The following is a 23,003-nucleotide window of genomic DNA, read 5'->3' on the forward strand; positions in this document are numbered from 1 at the left end:
ACCTTCGCTTTTGAAGTTATATACATTATTTCAAATACTCTTTGTAACATAATTAAACACAATTTCATCTTCAACTTCATTTTCATAAGTTACAACTAAAGTAAAAAATATTTGAAACCTTTAGCCAAACGCCTACTTAATGTTTCAAATTCTTGACCCGGCTAATATAAATCGCATTATCAATGGCATATTAAGGAGAAAACATTTTTTATCAGAAATATCTATAAAAAATTAGCTCAGGTGATTAGTGTTTAGACGTTAATAGTCATTTTTAAGGCAATAATAAAATTTGAACAAAAATGTCTTTGTGATGGAGCTTGAAGTATTGATAGGTGTTACTCCAGGAATATGCGGGAGTTAGAAAAAACTTAGAGGATCAGTGTGCAGTTTAAAATCCAGAAATTTCTTATTCAATTGGCTTTCGATCTTACATATTTACTTAAATCATAATTGAAAATCTCAAGTAATATTTATTTGATATTAGGCTAGGTATTGTTAATTTTGTTATAAGAAATGGTTTAACGACTTTTTATGAATTGACGACTTTGTTACAAACAAACAAAAAGAGGTTGTCCATTCGAGAAATTACCCTGTTGAATTCTCTTTCACCCGTTAACTACGTCAACGAAAAATAAAATATCTTGAGAAAATGCTTCTTCTTTTTTTAATTAAAGAAACTTCTATACCCCATATTTCGATCTTTTCTCTTGGAAAACAAGTAACACGTTGAAGAAAGAGGTTTGAGTTTGAGCAAGAATTTTATTTTGTGATTCACGTTATGGACATTAGTTGTGTAAAATTTAGTAAATTCAAAAATATAAGATTTGAGTTTATATTATGTGAGACAAAAAGGAATCTCATACGATTAGTTTCTGTGAGACACATGATAAAAAAAAAGTTGAGTGTGAAGTATAAGAAAACTGATTTTTTTTTGTTAGGATATTCGCTTTTGAGTTTGAGGATTATGCTTTTTGGATGAGCACATTATGGCACCAACACTTGTTTCTCTCTTTTTTCTTTGTTGAAAATGGGAAGAGCAGTCATTTTCTCACAAAAGTCAGTTCCAATTGCCCATACGTACTATTTTAACCCATAATGGTTGAGGCGATACGTCGCTGCAAGAATAAGTAGCCTTTTCAGTGCTAATAAATGAATTATGAATTATCTTTTCATAAAAAAATTGACACCTTGGAAGGGAAAAAAAATTGACAACCTAGGAAGGCAAAGGAAAAAAAAAAAAATTGACAACTTTGGAAGGAAAACTATTGGCGTAGCTTCTCGGTATCAAACTTGTGCCATTGGCATATCCAAAAACTTGTTACTTGTACCATTGGCATACAAGATTACCAATTGTTCTTTTTTAATCATTTGATATTCGAAATTCACTAGTTAAATTAATTCAAATCCACATGAATAAATTCATTAAGAGGATTAAAATCTCTCTGCGAAGAAATTCTCTTATTGTTCCTTTTTAATCATTTGATATTCGACTCGTGATGTTAATTCAAATCCACATGAATCAAGCGTGGAGAGTTCTTAATTATCATACCGCCACAATTCTTGATAGTCTTATTTGTGTTTCTTGCTCTCTAGTTGTTTGGAGTTTGAATAATTGAATTGAATTCAGGGTTTAGATGTTTTGAAAATCTAACCTTGGTTGGGTAATGTATTTGGATTATGCTTTGAAAATATATTTAAAAAGAATATTTCTGTTAGTTATTGTGAAAATTAAGTTCCACAAAATATTGATTTGAGTTTTCAAGAAATGTATCTAAATACAATTACAATTGTAAAAGTAGCTTGTTGCAGGAGTATAGGTTAAGTAGATTGGTGAAGAAAGCAACTTGTTGTCTAACAAGTTATTCTTTTTCCTCTGTCAAACAAGAAAGTGTGGTGACCAGAAATCAGGCTCAAATTCATGATTCATATGTAGGTACACATGAGCCAATAACCATAATTTCATGCATACTGCAACTTTTTCTAATGCCATTTCAATCTTCACTAAGTTTTGATGGTAATTCTAGTGTGTAACAAAGTCTGTTTTTCATTCTTAAAACTGTGAGTTTTTGACAGTTAACACTAATAGTTATTGAAATCCAAAATGTACCAAGAGTGGTTTAAATTTAGAAGGAGAAACAAAAAGCAACTTAAAAGAATATATCATAATTAAGCACCAAGGTATTAGTTTAATGATCAATGATATGTGTGTAAACCTTTTAAAGTATCCTTTAGATTTGAGAGTGCAAACGAATGATTTGAGCTAAATTTGGTAGTATGAAATGAACTAGAAGTTTGAATTAATACATGGGTCATTGCCGGACGCTATTCAAAAATTAATTGGATTGAGATAGATCTGATCAAAATAGACTAAATAATGAGTCATAACCAATTAGCCTAACTTTTATCAAATTTTAATTCCTTATTTTGTTTCCGGTAAATAGTTTAATTATCAAACAAAAAATAGAAATATCTTCTTTGTTATAGTTAAATTTATATATCAAAAAAAAAAAAAACTGTTTTGACATGGTTTTTCATGGGCCAACTTAGTTCAAATTAACCCATTTTTATATAGGTTGAATTCGGGGATCAAGTGGGATGAGTTAATAAATGAGCGAGTCATTAACCTGTTCAAACTTAGCGACATGGGGGTTGAGATTGTTATATTTTCATTGTCTGATTTGCGCACCCTATTCAAATCCCAATCAAGAGACAAAGAATATGAATAGTTTTGCAATCTGATTTGGCTTTGGCAGGTTGAATAACCTAATATCGTACCTAGTTGAAGTGTGCGTCAACTGATCTGGATACCAACAAAACAAAGTTATAGTTAAACATGCTTAATCATTGATGAATTTTGATAGGCCTATTAAACAAAAGAATAGGTGACCCTAGTCCTAGTGGCACGTCTATGCATCTTGGATTATTATAAGCTACTAGCTGTTATCTTAATTTATGAAAGAGAAAGAAGGTCTCACTCAGTAAGGTATAATAAATAAAGTAGCGGTCTTGAGCTAAATTGTTTAATTTAGGTCACACCTGTTGAGCATTACATTTACAATATGGACCCACTGGGCAAACTCATAAATAATGCAAAGCAACCATAATCCAGTATAGGCATTTGATGAACTTTGATTTGACACTGATGTAGACACCTATATCTAGTAGTTATACTTAATTAGTTATAAATAATTTTCTTCTGCTAACAAATTGTACTTATTTTTTGGTTATTAAGGTTGGTTATTCTCTAATCCATATAAGGTTATTATGCTCTTGCACCATGTCTCGTATGGTACTCCCTCCAAAGGCGGATGGAGCTTTATAATTTGGAGTTCAATTGAACCCCAAACTTTTAATGCGAGATATAAATTTATATGTAAAAATTTACTAAAATTATAATAAACAGTAGAAATGAACCCACAACTTCAGAAATATAATGGTTCAATGCTAAAAAATTTAAAAGGTTGAACCCCTAGAGATTAAATCTTAGATCTGCCTCTGACTCCCTCCATTTCATAATAAATAATTTTTTAGGCTTTTTAATTTTTTAAAAATAAGTGACGTTTTAAGATTTTAAAAAGACGTTGAGCAGATTCTTTCAAAATTACCCTTATTTAAATAGTCAAGATTCATTAACTACCTTTTCTTTTTCTGCAAAGTAGTAAAACTTGATTAGAGGTAAGTTAGTAAAAACACTGCTAATTTTCTAGGAGTGAACAATTTTTTAAGGGGTGTGCATAAGCCTGAAAAATCACTTATTATGGAATGGAGGGAGTATAATTTTCAGTACCAGTTACTAGTGAAGGCATATCCAGACTGTTACTTAGGATAATAATGCAATTATAGGATAATAATAATGCAATTAAAATAGGAGTAGTTAACACTCCGATTAATAATATGGATAAGTTAATTAATTAAGTAGTTTAGATAAGATTATTGATAATAAGTGAATTTTCCATGCCTTAAGGCTTAAACTAAGCTTTGATACACTTAGATTAGAACCTGATCCGCCAATATGGCTTATTAAGATTTAAGAAAAGTAGAAAGGAATCAAACCCAGTGAACAAAATCAGATTTAAGAAAAGTAGAAAGGAATCAAACCCAGTGAAATTTTAAAGTTTATGGCATTCTACTATCATCTCAAGTTAAGTACAGTATTAAATTTAGAATATTATAGATATTTATGAAAATTTTAGTATACGTACCAAATTTAAGCTATTAGGATTTAAACAGAAAATATTGAGTTCAAGATCATCTGGACACATGCTAAAATTTACTTTCAAGTACTCAGTTTATTATCAAACTCAAAATATATAATCTACAGTATAGATCGAGTGCAATAGCAAAATATAAATTTTGTAGCTGTAATTGATGTTATTATATTATTATAGTACTCCCTTCATCCCCGTCGATACTTTTTGCTTTTCGAGATGAAAATTATGTGATTTTTGATTAATAATTTAAGATAAATTTTTTTTATCGCATTGACCTGAGAAGAATTGCATCTTATAGTACTTTTCGTATAGTTTTTTCATATTTAATTTTAAAAGCATTGAGTTAATTTAATCCAATTTAGATATGAAGATTAGTTAAACTGACTCACAATAAACTAAAAATGTCACATAAATTGAAACAAAGAAAGTAACTAATTTCAAAACCACAATTAGATAGTCTTATTGCCATGTTCTCATCGACTAATTTGCTACAGTGATTGGGGCGGTTGGTGGCCCCTTCGAGAGTTGCGGATCTTTACCGTTTAATGAGTGTTAGCTCACGCTCAAAATTCCTCCGACACGAGTCCTAACCGTTGCGTTGCGGTCTGTTTCCCGGCTTTGCTTGCTCAATTTGCACTTCTGATTGGTTCCGGCCATCCCCAACCAACATGAATGAACTATGAAGGGGTTAGTCAAGCGGTTTGAGTTTTCAATCAGTTTCCGTTCGCCTTCCCTCCACCCCCCACCCCAATAGTCCATTAGTGGTAGGGTGGTCCATGTGGACCTGGAATGACTATCCATAGATTACCTCTATTTGTGGGGAAGTCAACTGTTACCTCTAAAAGGGCCCGATGGTGAAGCCGAGAAGCTAAAGAAAAAGTCAAGTCCATCAACTGATGGGATAAACAAGCAAGGGTTTCAATCTATCTTGATGGGATTTTTCTAGTGGATAGCGAGAAGACTAGTAGTATCGACAAGAGGCTACATCAATAGTTGCAAATTACGCGTCTTTGTTAATTTATTCCACATAATTAAGACAAAAAAAAGCATTTACTGAAACTAATTGTCATGTGAATTATATTCAAGAATTAATCATATTACTATTAAAAAAATGACTTTTTGGTCACTGAATATTGAAGGAAATAGTTGTACAATTTCTCTGCATGTTCATCAACTTTCACAATTATTCTCTTAAATTAAAGAAAGTCGATTATTACAAAGGGTGGACTAGTAATTTGATTATTATACAAACTGTACCACTTCTTTTTTTGCTTTTGCTTTTGCTAATTTGTCCATTATCCCCTAAATCTGAAAAAGAAAAACAAATCTTTGACCTAATTTGTCCATTATCCCAATTTCTAAATCTGAAAAAGAAAAACAAATCCACCTTCCCACCAAGGCCATTTAAATAAAGAACTTTACTTTTCGTTGCATTCATTTCAACTTTACTTTTCGTTGCATTCATTTCAACTTTTCACTTTCGAACTGATGGAGATAGAGTGACATAATATACTAATATTACAACTGGCATACATTTAATTTAGAGGTATTATTATGAGAATCACAAAAAGAATAAAATTTTCCTTTTTCTCGAATTGATTGATTTCCTCTCAAAATTTATTAGAAAAAACGTTAGACTTACAATGCATCAGTAACTCAAGTAACAACCGGTACACCATCTCAAAAAAAGGTCGAAAAACCAAAAAAAAAAAAGTCGAAAAAAATGAGAAAAAGAACAGGGAAAAATAGAGAAAAAAAGTAGGTAGTAGGTAATATAGTAATTAAAAATCGAAACGTGACAAGGAAAAGTGATGGATTACTATTACAACTGGCACGTATTCGACGCAGGGGCGGACCTATGTGGATTTTGGAGGTGCTCCAGCACCTATTAAACCCGACGTAACGTAAATTAGGTATAGTTATATAAGAAATATATGAAATTTGATTATAAATATTAAAAAAGCACCCTGAAAATCAATAAAATAGTTGGGTGCTTTAGTTTTCAGGTCGGAAGCACCCACGATCCTTAAATCCTGGGTCCGCCACTGATTCGACGCTTAGTATAGAAGAACAAAGAGAAGATTTTTTTTTTTCTCGAATTGATTTCCTCTCAAAATTTCGAAAAACGTTAGAATTACAATGCATACTCTCAAAAATAGGTAGAAAGAAATGGAGAAAAAAAAGTAGGTACCACACTCTTTTGTACCTACACTCTATTCTCAAATAGATCAATCGAAATTTGCTAATTACATGCACACGAAAAGAAACATCTAATTTTAGAAATCACGACAGATAATTTGAAATGAAAACAGTAAATACTATTACAACTAGCATATAGGAGAATCACAAAAAGAAGTGAAATTTGTCTTTTTCGAATTGATTTCCTCTCAAAATTTCGAAAAAAAACGTTAGAATTCCAACTCATACCGCTTCACCATCTCAAAAATAGGTAGGTAAAAAAAAAAAAAAAAAAAAAAAAGTAGATATTAATTTCTCACTGTTAGATCAATCAATCCTGAAATCCAGTTTTCTCAAAAATAGCATTTCTAACTCTACTCAGATCTCTTCCTTTTAAAGTCCTTCCAATTCCTTCATGCACAGAAAACGATGCAATTCTCGTCCTCGCTAATTGCCTCGCTATAAACTCATGTGGCGGTATCCTATCATCCACGTCATCACCTCCTTCAAAATCATCATCATCATCTCTTCTCTTATTCTCTCTATACTCATCCTTCAATATCTTCGACCAATCCGGCACATTCACCGGCAACGAGGCCGCCGCCGCCGCTGTAACGCTCCGATCACGCGCCGGCTTTTTAGAAATCCTCAACGGTGACGACGCACGCGCCGCCGAAGGCGCGTTGTTGTTGTTGTTCCAGACCTCTGATTCGTCGAACTCGAAATCGGATGTTACTGGAACGACGTTACGGTCACTTGAAAGGAACCTGTAGTTCGTTGCTCTTGCGAAATAACTCTTTGATGCCGCCATTGATGATGATACTGTAAGTATTTGTTTCTTCTTCAGTTCATATATATATATATATTTTTTTTTTTCTTTTTCTCTTATGGTTTACTGGTTTGAAGAAGTTTTGAGGTGGTTTATATAGGGGTTTAAATGGATAAGATTTTCTCCCTAAAGTCCAAACTGTCCTTGCTTCTTCACTCTTCTCTCTTAAATTTTCTCTGCAACTTCTTTTAAGGGTGAAATTATTGTTTTGCCCTTATGGATATTTGGAAGTCCATCCATGGTCCACCTTAATTATTCTTCTGATATAGTAGTAATTAAGAAGTGATAAAAAGTTAAATATGTATGGACTTTTGGAAGTAGAGGTCATAATATAATGTTAATAAATTCAAATAATGACGAGTGTTTAGTGTCACTGTTAATTGAATTAAAACATTTTTAATTAATGTGTTTACTGATTGAATGACGACATTTTCAATTAAAGAGTTTAATTATTTCTGTTGTTAATGTAAGAAAAATATACTATTTACATAACCAGATAACTCATAATGAATTATAAACAGTTCTTTATCCTAATCGTTAATTGGTACAAATAACAACATATCCATGTACTCACAAGTCAAAAATGAGTCTATGGAGGAAGAATGTACTATTGTAACATTATTTTTGTGCGATAGAGAGGATAATTATTAATTGATAAAAATGTTAATTGATCTGCTTTCACAAGTTCAATTATATTGATATTAAAAAAGATTAGTATTACTGTTTGAATCCCACTTATTTGGCATGCTTTCATGTTTTGTACACAGATTAAGGTGTCGTTTGGTCACAAAAATTATTCATTTTTTTCTGGATTTTTTTTCTTCACTTTTTTCATTTTTGGGCGTTTGGCCATAAATATTCCGAATACAATTTGAAGTTATATTCCGGAATGCCAAAAACTCAAAAAACTTATTTTTTTAAAAATCACTTTTTAAAACTTTTTTACAATTACATTCCACCAAAAACTATAATTTCAAAAACTATTTCCAAACACAACTCCAACTTTAAAAATTCCAAAAAAAGTGAATTTGTTTTTGATATCTATGACCAAACGCCTAAGTTCATAAATTATTTGCTTGATTAATAAACTGTTTATCATATTCAATATTCTTTTAATAATCTCAAATGTGCCATACTTTTAATCTGTTTACAATAAAAGTTGTCACATCTCATACTCCCTCTTAAGTTATGGAATATCCTTTTATATGTCCTTTAAAAAAATATTAATAAGAAAAACCTTTTCACTAAACCATTATTTATATCATGAATTTTTCATCCTATCAAACCTTCGTCAATAAATATAAACTTTATTATGTGCATTCTTCATTAGTTCATGTACTTGTGCTTTTCACGTTTTAGATTTTTTATGCTATGCAATTAATAGTTTTACGTGTAATAACGATTAATACTAAGATAAAAAAATTAAAAGATTAATTATATCTTAATTTTTTAAAATAACAAGTATTTGAACTAATTATTAATATTAGTAACCACGATAATTTAAAAAAGGGCCTGATTGAGTTATGTCATTTTCAATTTAATAAAAATAATTTAATTTTATACTAATGGATAAGTACATTTAAAGTTCTGTTTTAAACCTTGAAGATCTAAAGTTTTCTGTTTCTTTTAAAATTCACCGTCTAGTTAACCGCGTAAATTAAGACGGAGAGATTTTTTTTGTCGACTAATTAATCACTCTTTTACTGTGACTATGACAGGACGTGGTTTTTCACCTTAACTCCCTCTTTACCAATCCACGTGTCGAGGAAGTGATAAGTTTCCTTTGGATAACGACAAAAAAGAAGACAAAGGGGCATTTTGGGAACACCACTTTGTCTCTTACTGGTGAGTAATAATCCCTGTCTCTATTTATGCGACACTTTTTCGCTTTTTGAGTGTGAATTTGATTAAACTTTGAAACTAAATTACATTGGATTAATTTAATATTTTAATATTATAATTTATTTTTTGAACACTACATGAAAAACACTATAAGTTTCAATTTGTTTTTATATCCATTTAGTGAAAAAATTATATACGCTTTCTTTTTTAATTTGTGTGTACTTATTTCCTTTTTCATGCTCAAAAGAATGATCTCTTTTCATATTAAGGAATAATTTATCTTTATGCAGTAATTTATACTTACATAGAATATATGTGTTACATTTTAAACCATAAATTCTTAAATCTTTTTTTTTTTTAAATTTCATGCCTAATCAAATATATTCAAACAAATTAAAACGAAAGGTGTAACAAAATGTTCGTCAAAGAGTCATATAATTTAAATCTCTAAAAGAAAATAATGTCAGATAAAATGAGATAGATGACGTAATAAAAAGAAAACCCAAAGTAAGAGGGGCTTTTATTAAAAGCCATTTTGTCGCGACTCGTAGCCGAGGGTCGACTCACCTGGTGTTAGTCCCTATGGTTAAGCTATCTCAAAATAACCGAACACGTGTCCCAGATCTGTAGTAAGATCTACACGTGGCATCATAAAACCTCAACAAACTGTAAGGGAGTGTGGGGGCACGTGAAGTGGGACCCACTAAACTTGTTTGGATTGTGTGTAGAATTTGTATGCCAGCTCACTCTTGGCTTGCTTGTGTCCTCTACATCGCGACAATCGAAAAATTCTCGCGATATTTTATTGTTTTCTCATCTGAATTTATCGCAGATATTAAATTTTGGAAAATGTATTTTTTGGTCCCACTATTATTGATAATTTCAATTTGATCCTTGTGAATCCGTCACCTTAACAAAAAAAAAAAAAAAAAAAAAAAATTATCGTAGAACAAGTGTTACCTTAATAATTCAAGATAAATATTAAAAAAAATCTAATAAATAGGGCAATTTAGTAAACTCTACATTATATATATATATATATATATATATATATATATATATATATATATATATACGTAATTTTTGCTAAAATAACACTTATTTTGGAACGGGAGAAGTATGATTCAATACATTTGATATGTTATATTTGTACTAGTTTAGAAGTATATTGCGTGCAAATATAAGTATCGGTATATGTTTAACATAACACTTGAATAATTAAATGTACATGACAATTAATACTTTATCTCTGAATATTTATGAGTATTATTATTCCTTTTGTTTCTTTTTATGTGATACTCTTCTTTTTAGTGATACTCAAAAGAATGACATTTTTAGATTTAGTAATAATTTAACTTTAAACTTCTCGTTTTATCCTTTATGAGATAATTCTTAAAATTCTATAAATTTATGTGGCTCATTTTAACTTGTTTTAATTTTATTATCCAGTCAAACAACTTCAGATATATTGAGACTGAAGTACTAATAAGTAAAGGGATTAAAAATGCATATTTCAAACAATTTAATGTAAAATTAAATATGCTTAGTTAAATTAAACATGACAAGAGCTAAAATAATGATATTCAATAATTTGTGGGATAAATATGCTAATGACCTTTAAAATTTTGTGCGAAGAATAAACTGAAATTCAGGTATTTTTGCATTGGCGTGGTTTTGCAATGAGTTTGGTTGAACGTTGAACTGAATGGAATCATGCCTTACTTGTGATAATGATATTTATTTATTTGAAAAGCTAATCAATATACATTGAAAAAAGAAGAAGGATGAAGGTGAAGTATTCCTAAAGATTGTTATATATTTTTAAGAATATGCCAAGTCATCAGGAAACTCCCAAGCTTGCCGAGGAAGGAACAAAACAGAGAAAGACACCGTTCAACCGCTTTTTATGTGCTCGTACCACTTTTGAGTATCTTTGCACTGTTAGCTCCCTTAGATCATTGGCTACCAGAAAGACTAGAACTCAGGAACATCAATATGGTTAGGGATCATTAAGGTACGGCCCTTAGTCTACTTTGAAAAAAAAAAAAAAAAGTAGATGAAAAATATCTGCCAAATGCATTTAATTTTTATTTCCTAGCACAACTAGCATTTCTTTAAATAAAATTCTATCCATTAGGACATTAGGAGTGTGAAATTTCTAATAATGTCGACAGATTTTTAATAGTTACTTGTCATAATTAAATTATCCTATTAACCATGTTCCAAATGTTATCTCTGTTGGAACAATGCGATAAGTGGCAGGTTTAGATTATTAGCTACGCGTCGGATATAATGGAACTCAGTATTTTCGATAATATTTATATATTATGTGCGTGTGTGAGAGAAAGTTCACTACATTTTAATAAAAAATATATCTTGAACCTATAATTCAGTACTAAAAATTTCAAAAACTGGATTTATTAAGTTTAAATTTACCACTCGAACCATCTGGTAAAGTTTTAAATTTAGTAACCTTTGATTGTTGCTATGCAGTTGAATTATTCACCTCATGTATTTATGCCAATAAATCCGCATCATAATAGTAACAATTTGTATAACAAGTTAGCCCCCTTTTTTTCCCCCCTTTCCTCTTCCCATCACAAATTCACTTTTTTTCACTTCCTAATGATAACAAAATTGAATCTTGTTCTGTATGTTGAAAGGATTTGAGGTCGAACCTTCGTAATTTTTTCTCTTCCTTTATTTGTAAAGTAGATCTAATCTTAATTTGCTTTTCAAGCATATATTATATATAAACTTTATACTAACACAAATTTATAATATAGTAGTACATTATATAGTACAAGCTAATCTTCTTTATTACGTATATAGATATAGTACAAGTATAGCACTGTTTTTTGCCTAATGCCTAGCTAGTTTTATATGCCCATCCAAGAACCATATTAATTTCAGCCAATAATGACGCTTTTTAAAAAAATGATGCTCTTGAATAATATAAATTAAACAGCCGCAAGTAGATAAGCTTTGCTTCACTTTATCAGACATGTCATTATCTTTAATCACTTTTTTATTCATCACCAAAACTAATTTTTATTTCTGAATAAAGAACAACTTATATGCTTGTTAGCTTTGGGTGACCCTAGCTCCTTGTTCAATCATGTTAATTTGCCTTTGGTGGGCTCTTTTAGAAGAAAAAGTGAACCCCTTTTACATATAATAAAGTTTTTGCTGATCGTTGTTACATCAAAAATCAAGATCAAATTAAATCTGTTTGGTTTTATAACTTTTTTTTTTTTTTTTTTTTAAATATTGGATGAGAGTGTGGGTGCATGAATTGAAGATATATTTGAGAAGATATTTTATGTGGGAATGGAACATCTGGTGTAATGCGAGTAATGCATGTGAAGCTATACCGTAATTGGGGAAGATAATATTAGCTCATGAAAATATGACTCACTTAATCTGTCTGAGTTAATAACTAGTTCATTAAGCTGAGTGGTTTGGGCTAAATATATAGCTCAAATTGATCCATTGATAATTCATTATAAAAAAAAGAGAGACTTTTTCATATGTTATAAAACAATCATAATAATAATAAAAAAGTTTTATTAGATGATTAAATAAATTATAAAAAATACTCCATTAAATAACTAAAACATGGTAAGAGCGGGTGAGATTATATCCATTATTTAGCTCATCCTGATCTGTGATCACATACCAGTTCAAGTGACCTTTTGCACGGGTAATGACTAGTCCAACTTATTAACTCAATTATGTTAACCGTCCAAATTCAGCTCAACCGCCTATTCAATACTCTACCCATAAGGCCGTAACTCCATTAGTCCTTGTTTGATTTCATATAATTAACCTTTCGTTTTGTCTTTCTTTTTGGTTGCTTGGGGTTGCTTCTTCCACTAGATTTACTTGTGGGGATTACGCGTTTGGTCCATGTGATATTCCTTCTGTAATAAGAGTTATAATCATTTCGTGTTAGGAAACATTTGTTACTATTTAACAAGGAAAGAATCATAAGTAGATGTAATGATTTAACAATGTCAAGTTGAATATTGTCTTCTCTTAACTAATCAAGTATTAGAACATGTCAAGATCTAGCAAAAATATCTTTAGATCATACCTTCTTTTATCTCTTTAACAAGAGAGAACATATAACTAAGCTACTACGTCTCTAAATCATTTTAGGTTAAATGACAGTGCACATACCAGACTACTATTCTTATATATGTCACGCAACTTCAAATAAATTTTTTGGAGATAATGTTTTCCAATTAGAGCTGTTGTTGATTTGTGTGAAACACTTCATCAACAATTTACCTATCAAGATAGAACACTACTATTTTCTTTTAGATCTTACAACAGATGTTCTAAAGTTTTTGTAATTTAGAGGAGTTAGACTTTAAATTATGTTAGGCAATCAGCATCAGAATCTAAAAACGCAAGATAACAACCGTAAATTTGAAATGGAGATTTTTTTTTTTTTTGGAGATCTAACTGCTGCTCTCTCTCTCTCTCTCTTTTTTTAATTGTTTCATAAGATCTTTTCTCTTATCACGTGGGATCACACTGAATATGTTGTGGGTTTACTGTTGAAATTTTTCTTTTATAAAAGCTTTTTCCCATTACAAGGGAATTTGGGGAGGAAATTAAGAGAGACAGTGAAAATTATACCCACACCTATGGTATATGAGAAACTATAATTTCATCAGTGCTAATACACTTTACGCTTTAGGGTAGTAGTTTTGTGAGAATATCTAACTTATTCATTTTAATGGATTCGTTAGCATGTGTGAGCTTGCTTATGACATCGTTATATCCAAACCCAGATAAAGGAGAATGGTTGCGACAGATTGACAACAAATATAGAACTTGTCATCAGTTTATTATGAAGTCTCATAATACAGATTAAGTATGACGTATTTTGAACCCAAATATTAAGAACTCATGTAGCCGACCTCCGGCTAACTTAGGATTGAAACGTATTTTTTATTATTATCGCCATTTCTAGCTAAAGTTTCCCACCCCTTTCCTCAAATAAGAATATTGAGATTTTTCCCTTGGAGTTATTAAACACCGTAAGTAGGAAGGGGGGAAAATAAAAGTATTATGCGTGTGGAATCATTTATCCTTTCTTGGGGCAATGACTTTGTAGAAGGATTTAAGAAATAAGAAAAAGACTTCATCATGACCCGCGGCTAAATGTTAGTATATGTAAGTAATTGTAGCTTGCACAACTTGGAAACCTAATTTATGTGTTATATTTAGTGAGAATTATATGCATAATTAGGCTAAATTTATCGGCATTGGATGTTTATACCAAACTAATAGATAAGTATATGATTTGTGTTTGTGTATAGACTTCTAGTATTTCACCAAGTTTAATTAATCATATATCACTTTATTAAATCACTTAATCATAATAAGTAGAATTAGTTTAAGTATAAATACCTGGTACAAATAAGTATTTACCAGCATAATTATTGAAATTGACTCACATGCTCGTCATCTCAAGTTTAGATTCTAATTTATCCAAAAAAAGTAATATGAGGGTGATGGGATATCTGTGATCACTCTCAGAACTAGCTGTCATATTCAATTGCAATTTGCTGCATTGGAGAAAAAGACGATTGGTGACCATCATTTATGTGAAAGAAAGAAAAAGAAAATAGAAGTGGTACTTACATTTTTAGGTCCTGGTTCGATGTCTCCTCTATTCAAATTTGCTGTTAATGACTTCTTGTACGTGAAAGAAGAAATTGATGGAACATGAAACCGATCGCTGACATTGATGCTGTAATGCAATAATGTAACTTTATATGTAGACGTTCGGATAATACTTGGTTGAATTTGTTGAAAATAATATATTTGTAAGTTGATTTGTCCTTGGAGATGAACTCTCTCGAGAAAAAACGTACAATCATAGAATCCAAGGGGTCGTTTGGTTACAACGATAAAATGTAGAATTATTTCATTCTGCTTTAAGTTGAATATCCTTTTTTTTTTCTTTTTTTTTTTTGCCTTTCAGTATAAGAGATCCCAGGATTATTTATATCATAATTGTGATATTGTTTTCACAGTTGATGTGTGATAATCGATCCCAAGATAATTAACCGTAGGTAAAATAACAAAACGATAAAAATGTCTTTGTCCAATTCTATTCTTCCAAAGTTCTATAAGAAAGCTAATGTTAAAATTGAAAATAAAAGCTTATCCAAGTATCTCTCGTATAAAATCAAATACGTAAATATAATTATACCCATCTATTTCATTTTTAGTAAAAGGCAGAGCCATAATTTGAATTTTATAGGTTCTAAATTTAAAATCTAGGATAACATCATCAGATGTTAGTAATGGCGTTCTAAATTTAATTTTTGTACATTTTTAGTGATTTTTTAATTTATTAAATTTGGCGAAACCCATATATTGACTTCTAGCTCTATCCCTGATTTTAATCCTATAAGTCAAACATCAACCACTAAAAATATATGCACTAAAAATCTCATCGTTTTTCTTAAATTTTGATATTATAATCACCAAAATTTTAAATCTCAATATAACTTGTACACAAACCAAACCAACATTAAATGTTTCTACAGGTCATATGTGCTCTTTCACTTTAGTAAGAAAAATCATCCAGATGCTAAAAGAAACAAACTATCCAAGTTCTAAGATCTCAGAGGGGGAAGGGATTGACATATATGTACAAGTCCTAAATAAAATTGGCATCCTTTTAACCCAATTTTATTTTGCAAAAACATGCCTAAGAATATTGGCATTAGGTAGCCAAATATGTATTAATCCAGCGCAATATTAGGAAGTCCAATTTTTTTCCCTTTTTTCTTGTTTCGTAACAATTATTTGTTTTCCTTGTTCACCACCGTCTCCGTTAGAATTGGGATTTGTTACGTGCAAACTTTGATTTTCTCTCCCATCTAATAAGCAAAATTCCAGTTTAGAGTTTAATATTACTCACCATTTTTCTCAGCAACTATAAGTTCTAAGCAATTCCAAATTATTTGGGTTAAAAAAAAAAAAAACTTCACATCGTAATAAAATATAGTAAAATTTTTTCAGCACTCGATATTTTGCATTTGATATACATGCTATTATTCCAATTTCTGAAATCATGGTATACATAAATATATATATAGGTCTGTTGATTAAATGTGATAATGGATACAGCTCAGAAAATGTGATATATTGAATGTATACTAGCATAATATCTCAAATAAATGGGTTCTATACATATTGATATACATTAATATGTTGACATATTATTCTAGTTATACAGTGGAGGCATCACGGAAATGTCAATTTAAAAACTTTCCAAGAAAAAGAAAAAATTGAAGAAAATAGATAAGAGGATGTGTTCATTTTTATCTCCTGAAAAGTTGAATTAAAAAAGTAAATATCTTAAGTAGATTGGGAAGAACAAGGAGAGGAATAAATTTGTTCCACAACTTAATGAAGTTTATTTGACGTATTGAGAAGTATGGAGAAGATTAAGAAGAGATTTTAGTAGAATGAAAAGTGGAGGAAAAATTGTAGGAGAGAGAATGACATGCGCAGCTGTTTTAATTGGCTGATTTTGGATAATGGGTACACGTTTTAAGGATTGGGCTCCTCTCCATTTCTCTTCTCTCCATTTTCTAAGATAGATGGAGATTAAACATGTTAGAATTAATGACTAAGATTTAATTGACTAAAACAAGGCCTAACCATAGTTCATATAATTAATAACTTATCCATAAATATATTAAAATATTTTCTCTCTCTTCCTATTTTAATATTCCATCCTTTTTTTTCGATCATGAAAACTCTTTAATGGTGATATTTTCCATAATATAGACAACTTTTTCAGAATTATACAATTATCAATTGAATAATGGGGTCTATATTATGTGAATTAGTAAGCATCACAATTGAAAAAATGAAAAATATCACCAATTGAATAATGGGTCTATTGGGGAAAAAAATTAAGGTGGCAAAAGATAATCGGGTAAATTAGAAAAGATATTTTTTAAAATAGGTAGAGAGAGAAAATATTCTAATAAATTAATGGATAAGTTATTAATTATATGAATTATGGTTAGGGTCTTGTTTTAGTCAATTAAATCTTAGTATTAATTCTAACACACGCCACCACTAATCTAAGCGTAAAAACAGGAAAATGGAGAGGAGCCCAATCCACGTTTTAATGACCCAAAACATGTTAAATGTCAGGGCAATTTGCAGGATTGGCCTTCACAAGGGGTGGTCTTTAATTTTTGTTCTCTGCCTTTGTAAATTAAAGACCACCAATATGAAAGACAAAACTTAAAAACCACCGATTTGAAGGACAAAAATTAAGGACCACCCCAAATGAAGGGGAATCCGTGCAAAAAAAATAATTAAATGGCCATTCAGTACCAACTGCTTAAACTTTGGCTTTTTTATGCCAATTATGTTTCCCCATTGATACACTATGCCAAATTCCCGGGTGGGGGAAACCACATGAAGAGGAGTGAACCTCAAACATGAATTCATTTCTCTTGTAAAGAGGCCCAAATCACAGATGAAGCTTGTCCAACTACTTTGTATCTTCACAGATGTTGAGCAGCCCAATGAAAATCTGACGAGCCCACGTTATTCATTGGACCCTATTGTCGCCTAATTTTTTTTTTTAATTATTTTTATTACATAGGGGATTCGGGAAGGAGAAATGGAGAAGGAGATTACAATGTGGGGGATTCGAAACCTCACCAATAAGGTAAAAGTTCAGGTAGCCAACCAACTGAGCTACTAGGTCCCTACCGCCTAAAATATATTAGTCCCCAAAATAATTATTTTCTTATCATTTACTCTAGAGCCCAGGCCCATTCATGACAATCGAAAAGAACCAATGGACTTGTAGATTACACCAACGGCCCAAATGATGAAATAACCGATCAAAACCCTAACCTTATAATAATAACTCTAATAATAGTTTTCCCTGCTTCCCATCCTCGCGAAAAAAAAAAAAAAAAAACCTAGCTCTCTTCTTCTTCCTCACAGCAAAAAAGAATGCCGCCAAAGTTCGATCCATCGCAGGTTGTCGAAGTGTATGTCCGAGTGACAGGTGGCGAGGTAGGAGCAGCATCATCATTGGCTCCAAAAATAGGACCATTAGGTCTTTCCCCTAAGAAAATAGGTGAAGACATTGCTAAAGAAACCTCTAAAGACTGGAAAGGCTTACGTGTCACCGTTAAACTAACTGTCCAAAACCGTCAAGCTAAAGTATCAGTTGTACCTTCAGCAGCAGCACTTGTAATAAAGGCATTGAAAGAACCAGAAAGGGATAGGAAGAAAACAAAGAATATAAAACATAATGGGAATATATCACTTGATGATGTTATTGAGATTGCTAAGGTTATGTCTGTTAGATCTATGGCTAAGGAATTGAGTGGTACTGTTAAGGAGATATTGGGTACGTGTGTCAGTGTTGGTTGTACTGTTGATGGTAAAGATCCTAAGGATTTGCAACAGGAGATTTCTGATGGTGACGTGGAAATTCCTGAGAATTAAATAGAAGGTTAAATTCGGAATTTTTGGCGATATAGTAGTTTGATAATTTGGATTTATGTTGTTTGGTTTTTTGAGAGGGATTTTATTAGAGGATACTATTCATATGGATTATCTATATCTAAATGTAGTCTTGATTTTGTTAATTTTGTTGCAATTTTTTTAGCTTTAATTTTTCCCTAAAGCCTTTTTTAAATGCTTGGTATCACAAGTTAGTGGCAGAGGTAGAGGCTACACATATTCTTAGTAGTATTATTATTTAGTACTCGTGCCGTGCAGACGTGCTGTTGTCTATTCTTCGATGTGTATCAGTATCTATTGCGCTTTTGCCTTGCATCTTGTTCTTTTGCTGTCATACTTTTCTTGGTTGGGTTGAAGTCCTTTTGCTTTATTTTCAGCCTCTCTGCCCCACAAAGGTATGCATACATGCTACCGTTCCCATACCTCACTTGTGGAATTACACTGGGCATGTTGTTGTTGCTGTTGTTGATTGGTAGCACAAGTTATAAATAGTTTAAAAATGATGAATAGCCTATGTTTTCAGTGATGATATGAACATGCAATTTGCCCTTTTCCCGAGGTTTAAAAATTTGAATCTTGCAAATGTGAGCGAATGATATGTGTGCATTGGTATTATGGTTAAATTTTGCATTTGCTATTTGTTTATTATTTCTTAGATCTCTATCTGGCCCAAATTTATTACATTAAAAAATAGTTAGATCTCCATATAATAGAAGAAATGCTAGTTCGTTCCTAAAAGCCTTATGTGAGTCACTAAATAAAATTGATCTTACATGACTGGTTGTACATTCCTTCCTAAGGAACTTCACAATAGTAAATGTCTTGTTTTGACATTAATAACTTTCTGATACAAAATTAAGTGCTCATTTTTGCATTTTCTGCTGATATGTTATTCTAGAGTCGTTAGGGACAGGGTAAAGTTAGAATTGAGCTATGCTCTTCTCGGTGTCTGCTCAAGGTAGTTAATTGATGAGAATACACTGTTGGGCTAAAATTTGAAAAAAAATGTGACCTTTTATTTCGCATTATTAGAATTTGGATATGACTATTAACATCTGAATGTAGCCTGGATTTTGTTAATTTTTGTTTGAATGCTTTGTGCTTTAGTTTTTTCGCAAATGCCTTTTTATGTTGCCCTTTTTATGATTAGCCTATGATTTTAGTGAAGTTGTGAACCTGAATTTTTTTCTTTGATGATGCTTATGACTATCTGGTATGTAACTATTCGAAAGATGTAAATGTAAAACCTGCAAATATTAGTGTGTTCTTTGTGTGTGCAAATATGAGCTAGTTCTTTGTGCGTGCCCTTATTATATGGTTAATTTTTGTGTTTGCCATTCGTTTTAGATTAGTCAGTGTGTTAAATATTGTAGTTAACTTTTAGAGATTATATCTTTCTGCGCAATCTATAAGTTCCTTTTTCTTTTCCCTGTGTAAAGTGCTTTAGACTAGAGTGCTTCCTGAATACTTGTCAGTTTCCGGTGATTGTTAGTAGGCGTTTGGCCATGGTTTGAAATCATGACCCCAAATCAGCGTTTGGACATGCGTTTTCACTCATGGTTTCAAACCCCAAATCATCCAAAAAGGCATGATTTGGGGTTTGAAACCATGATTTCAACTTTTTAAAATATAAAATTTAACCCATAAATTTATATTTTGTAAAAAAAGATTCATAAGGTGGTAGATATTTTTAACAATTACCCCTATCAATCATTTACCAATTTCATTAACTTCCACCAACCTTTATTTATGTCTACCAACCTTTAATTTATGTTAGAGGATTATATTAAAGAGTAATTACATTACTATTCATGTTAAATTTTCGTTTTTATTGAACTATAGTTTGATTAATTGATGTTGTATATTTTAGTAAGGCCTTCTAGTAGTGTACTAATTTTGTTATGAACCATGACTTGCTCATTTGATAAGATTGTATAAGAATTGAGAATGTTTTGATAGTTTTCATAATTTGTGAAGTTTTTATGTCTATAAGAGAAAATATAACTTAAAATATTCAAATCGTACGTCCAAATATGTTTTCAAACCATGTCCAAAAGGGGCCTTATTGTATGGCAAAGCATGCTATATCTTCAAAGCTCATTTAGCTACACAAATGTCTGCTCCATTGCAATTTTTTTTGTTATGCCATATAAATGGAGTTTCAGACACATTAATCTTCACTATATTTAGATCTCTTTCGTGCCCATTTTTTCCGCTAAAGAATATTAGATCTCTGTCTATTAGAAATTGCATGATCTGTTCGTTCCTGAAAAGCCAAAAGCTTTATGTAACGGATTGTCACAGTACTGCTTCTGGCGTTGTAGTTGACTAAAAAACTTGATCTTACATGTCTGGTTTTACAACTTTCCAGGAAACTTCACAATGGTAATGTAATGTCTTATTTTGATACAAAACTATTTGTTCATTTGTGCATGTTTCTGCTGACGGGGTCTCCGGTGTGACTTTATTTGTCAGGGTTGTGTCTGTATAGTTGCCTGCATACTGTGAAGTTATATCAACTGAACTGAGTAAATATAGTAGGCGTTTGGACATGTTATTAAACCACAACAAGATAAAACCAAACATTGTTTGGACATGCATTTCATCTCATGGTTTTAAACCATGATTTGAAACCCCAAATCATCCAAAAAGGCATGATTTGAGGTTTCAAACCATGGTTTCAAAAGTTTTAAATATAAAATTTGACCCATAAGTTTATATTTTATAAAAAAAGACCCATAAGTTAACAATTACTCTCACTTGTGTCATTTACCAACCTTATTAACTTTTCCACCAATCTTTATTTATGTCTACCATGTGGGAGGATTATATTAAAGAGATTTGACATTACTATTCATGTTAAATTTTCGTAAAATTTGACCCATAAGTTTATTGAACTAAAGTTTGATCAATTAATGTTGTATTTTTTAGAAAGGCCTTCTAGTAACTTATTAATTTTATAAGTGTTGTATTTGAAAGTTAGAACTCATTATAAGTCAATTGAATATTGATAAGAAAAAAAATTGAGTTTTAAAATCCGTTGAACACTATTGAAGCTCAGATGAATCTCTAAAGGGGATTTCGAATTTTTGATCCATAATTTATAGCTTTTTTTGAAATAGGTGATTCAGATTATTGTTCTCTGCATCATTGTGAATTGTATTTTAATTTTGGAGTGCTTTGAAGCTAGATTAAGGTGGCTTGGATTGATTTTGAAGTTGAGTTCAATGAAGAAGATGATCAACATTTTGAAGACCAAATCAGATTTGGAAAAGGCTCATATATACACCTGTACTATCTCGAAATAGTTGTGCGTATCACCGTTTGCTTTTTCGATGATACATACCCCCGTTGTTAGCGTTTTGATCATATATACTCTTGCGTCTAACGACCACTTTTAACTAGACACGTGACATGATCTCAACGACCAATTCAAACCAATTCACTAAGCCATTAAGCCATTATTTAAACCAATTCACTAAAATAATATGTTTTTCTAAAAATTTACAGTACTAGAATAAACGTATTTCGCAGTAACGTATTAGGCAATATTTTATTCAAAAAATCTAATGGACCAAAAAGTTAGTGGTTGACGATGTTAAAGGATAATACATACTTGTAAGTAACGTTTTACACTTAATACATAACTGAGAGTAACGACTCTAATTCATGCACAAACAACTTTTGTACGAAATTTGAAAGTATTGATTTTAAAGTCGTAACCCAAAGTTACGAATTTAGGATAATACGTAACTGATAATAACGTTTCTACAATGATCCAGTGAGCTGAGTTTAATATTTTGATTTCAAAAGAATGAGATAGATCATTGTCATCCAAATTGAACTTATGACGATGCAAAGCTAAAAGTTATAAAAAAGATAAATACGTCATATTTCATTTTATTTGTATTAATTTAATTAGATACGAAATTTTAAGAAAATTAAAAAAATTTAAATTTTGTGGTTTTAATAAATATATTATAATATTTCTTATATAACTTTAAACCTATTATATTATATGTCGAAATTAAAAAAAATAGTAGTTATAAAAAGTGAATTTAATGAAAATACATAAATTGAATCGGAATGAATCTCAAAAGACCCACATTATAATGTTCATAAGTACAGATTATCTGTGTTTCATGGCTTAAACATGACATATCAATTGTCATCATAATTTTAAAGTTAATTACAATTCAACGATAAAATATGTACTGTTAATGTACAAGCAGTTTTATGTGACGTATATAAGCGAGATATCACACGTATAAAAGCAACATAAATTCTTATGCAAACACTTGAGTTTTTTTGTCTACATCTATAATTGATTGGACTAATTTTCTTAAATATCTATAACTAAGACCAAATTCAGTGTAAATTTTTTCTAAAGTGTATAAAATTTCCAA

The 23,003-nt window shown here is 30.8% G+C and overlaps 2 protein-coding genes across 2 annotated transcripts; one reads left to right on the forward strand and one right to left on the reverse strand.

Annotated features, from left to right (window-relative positions):
* Positions 1 to 6,563: 6,563 nt before the first annotated feature.
* LOC132062895 (protein S40-4-like) lies at positions 6,564 to 7,280 on the reverse strand. The gene has a single exon (XM_059455367.1). It carries the CDS (start codon positions 7,198 to 7,200, stop codon positions 6,721 to 6,723), a length of 480 nt encoding a protein of 159 aa, XP_059311350.1. The 5' UTR covers positions 7,201 to 7,280; the 3' UTR covers positions 6,564 to 6,720.
* A 10,739-nt stretch (positions 7,281 to 18,019) lies between these two features.
* LOC132065316 (large ribosomal subunit protein uL11) lies at positions 18,020 to 18,722 on the forward strand. Its single transcript, XM_059458647.1, has one exon. The coding sequence runs from the start codon at positions 18,079 to 18,081 to the stop codon at positions 18,577 to 18,579; it is 501 nt and encodes a 166-aa protein (XP_059314630.1). The 5' UTR covers positions 18,020 to 18,078; the 3' UTR covers positions 18,580 to 18,722.
* The last annotated feature ends 4,281 nt before the right edge of the window (positions 18,723 to 23,003 follow it).

This window comes from Lycium ferocissimum, chromosome 7 (genome assembly GCF_029784015.1).
Source record: "Lycium ferocissimum isolate CSIRO_LF1 chromosome 7, AGI_CSIRO_Lferr_CH_V1, whole genome shotgun sequence".
Taxonomy (NCBI): Eukaryota; Viridiplantae; Streptophyta; class Magnoliopsida; order Solanales; family Solanaceae; genus Lycium; species Lycium ferocissimum.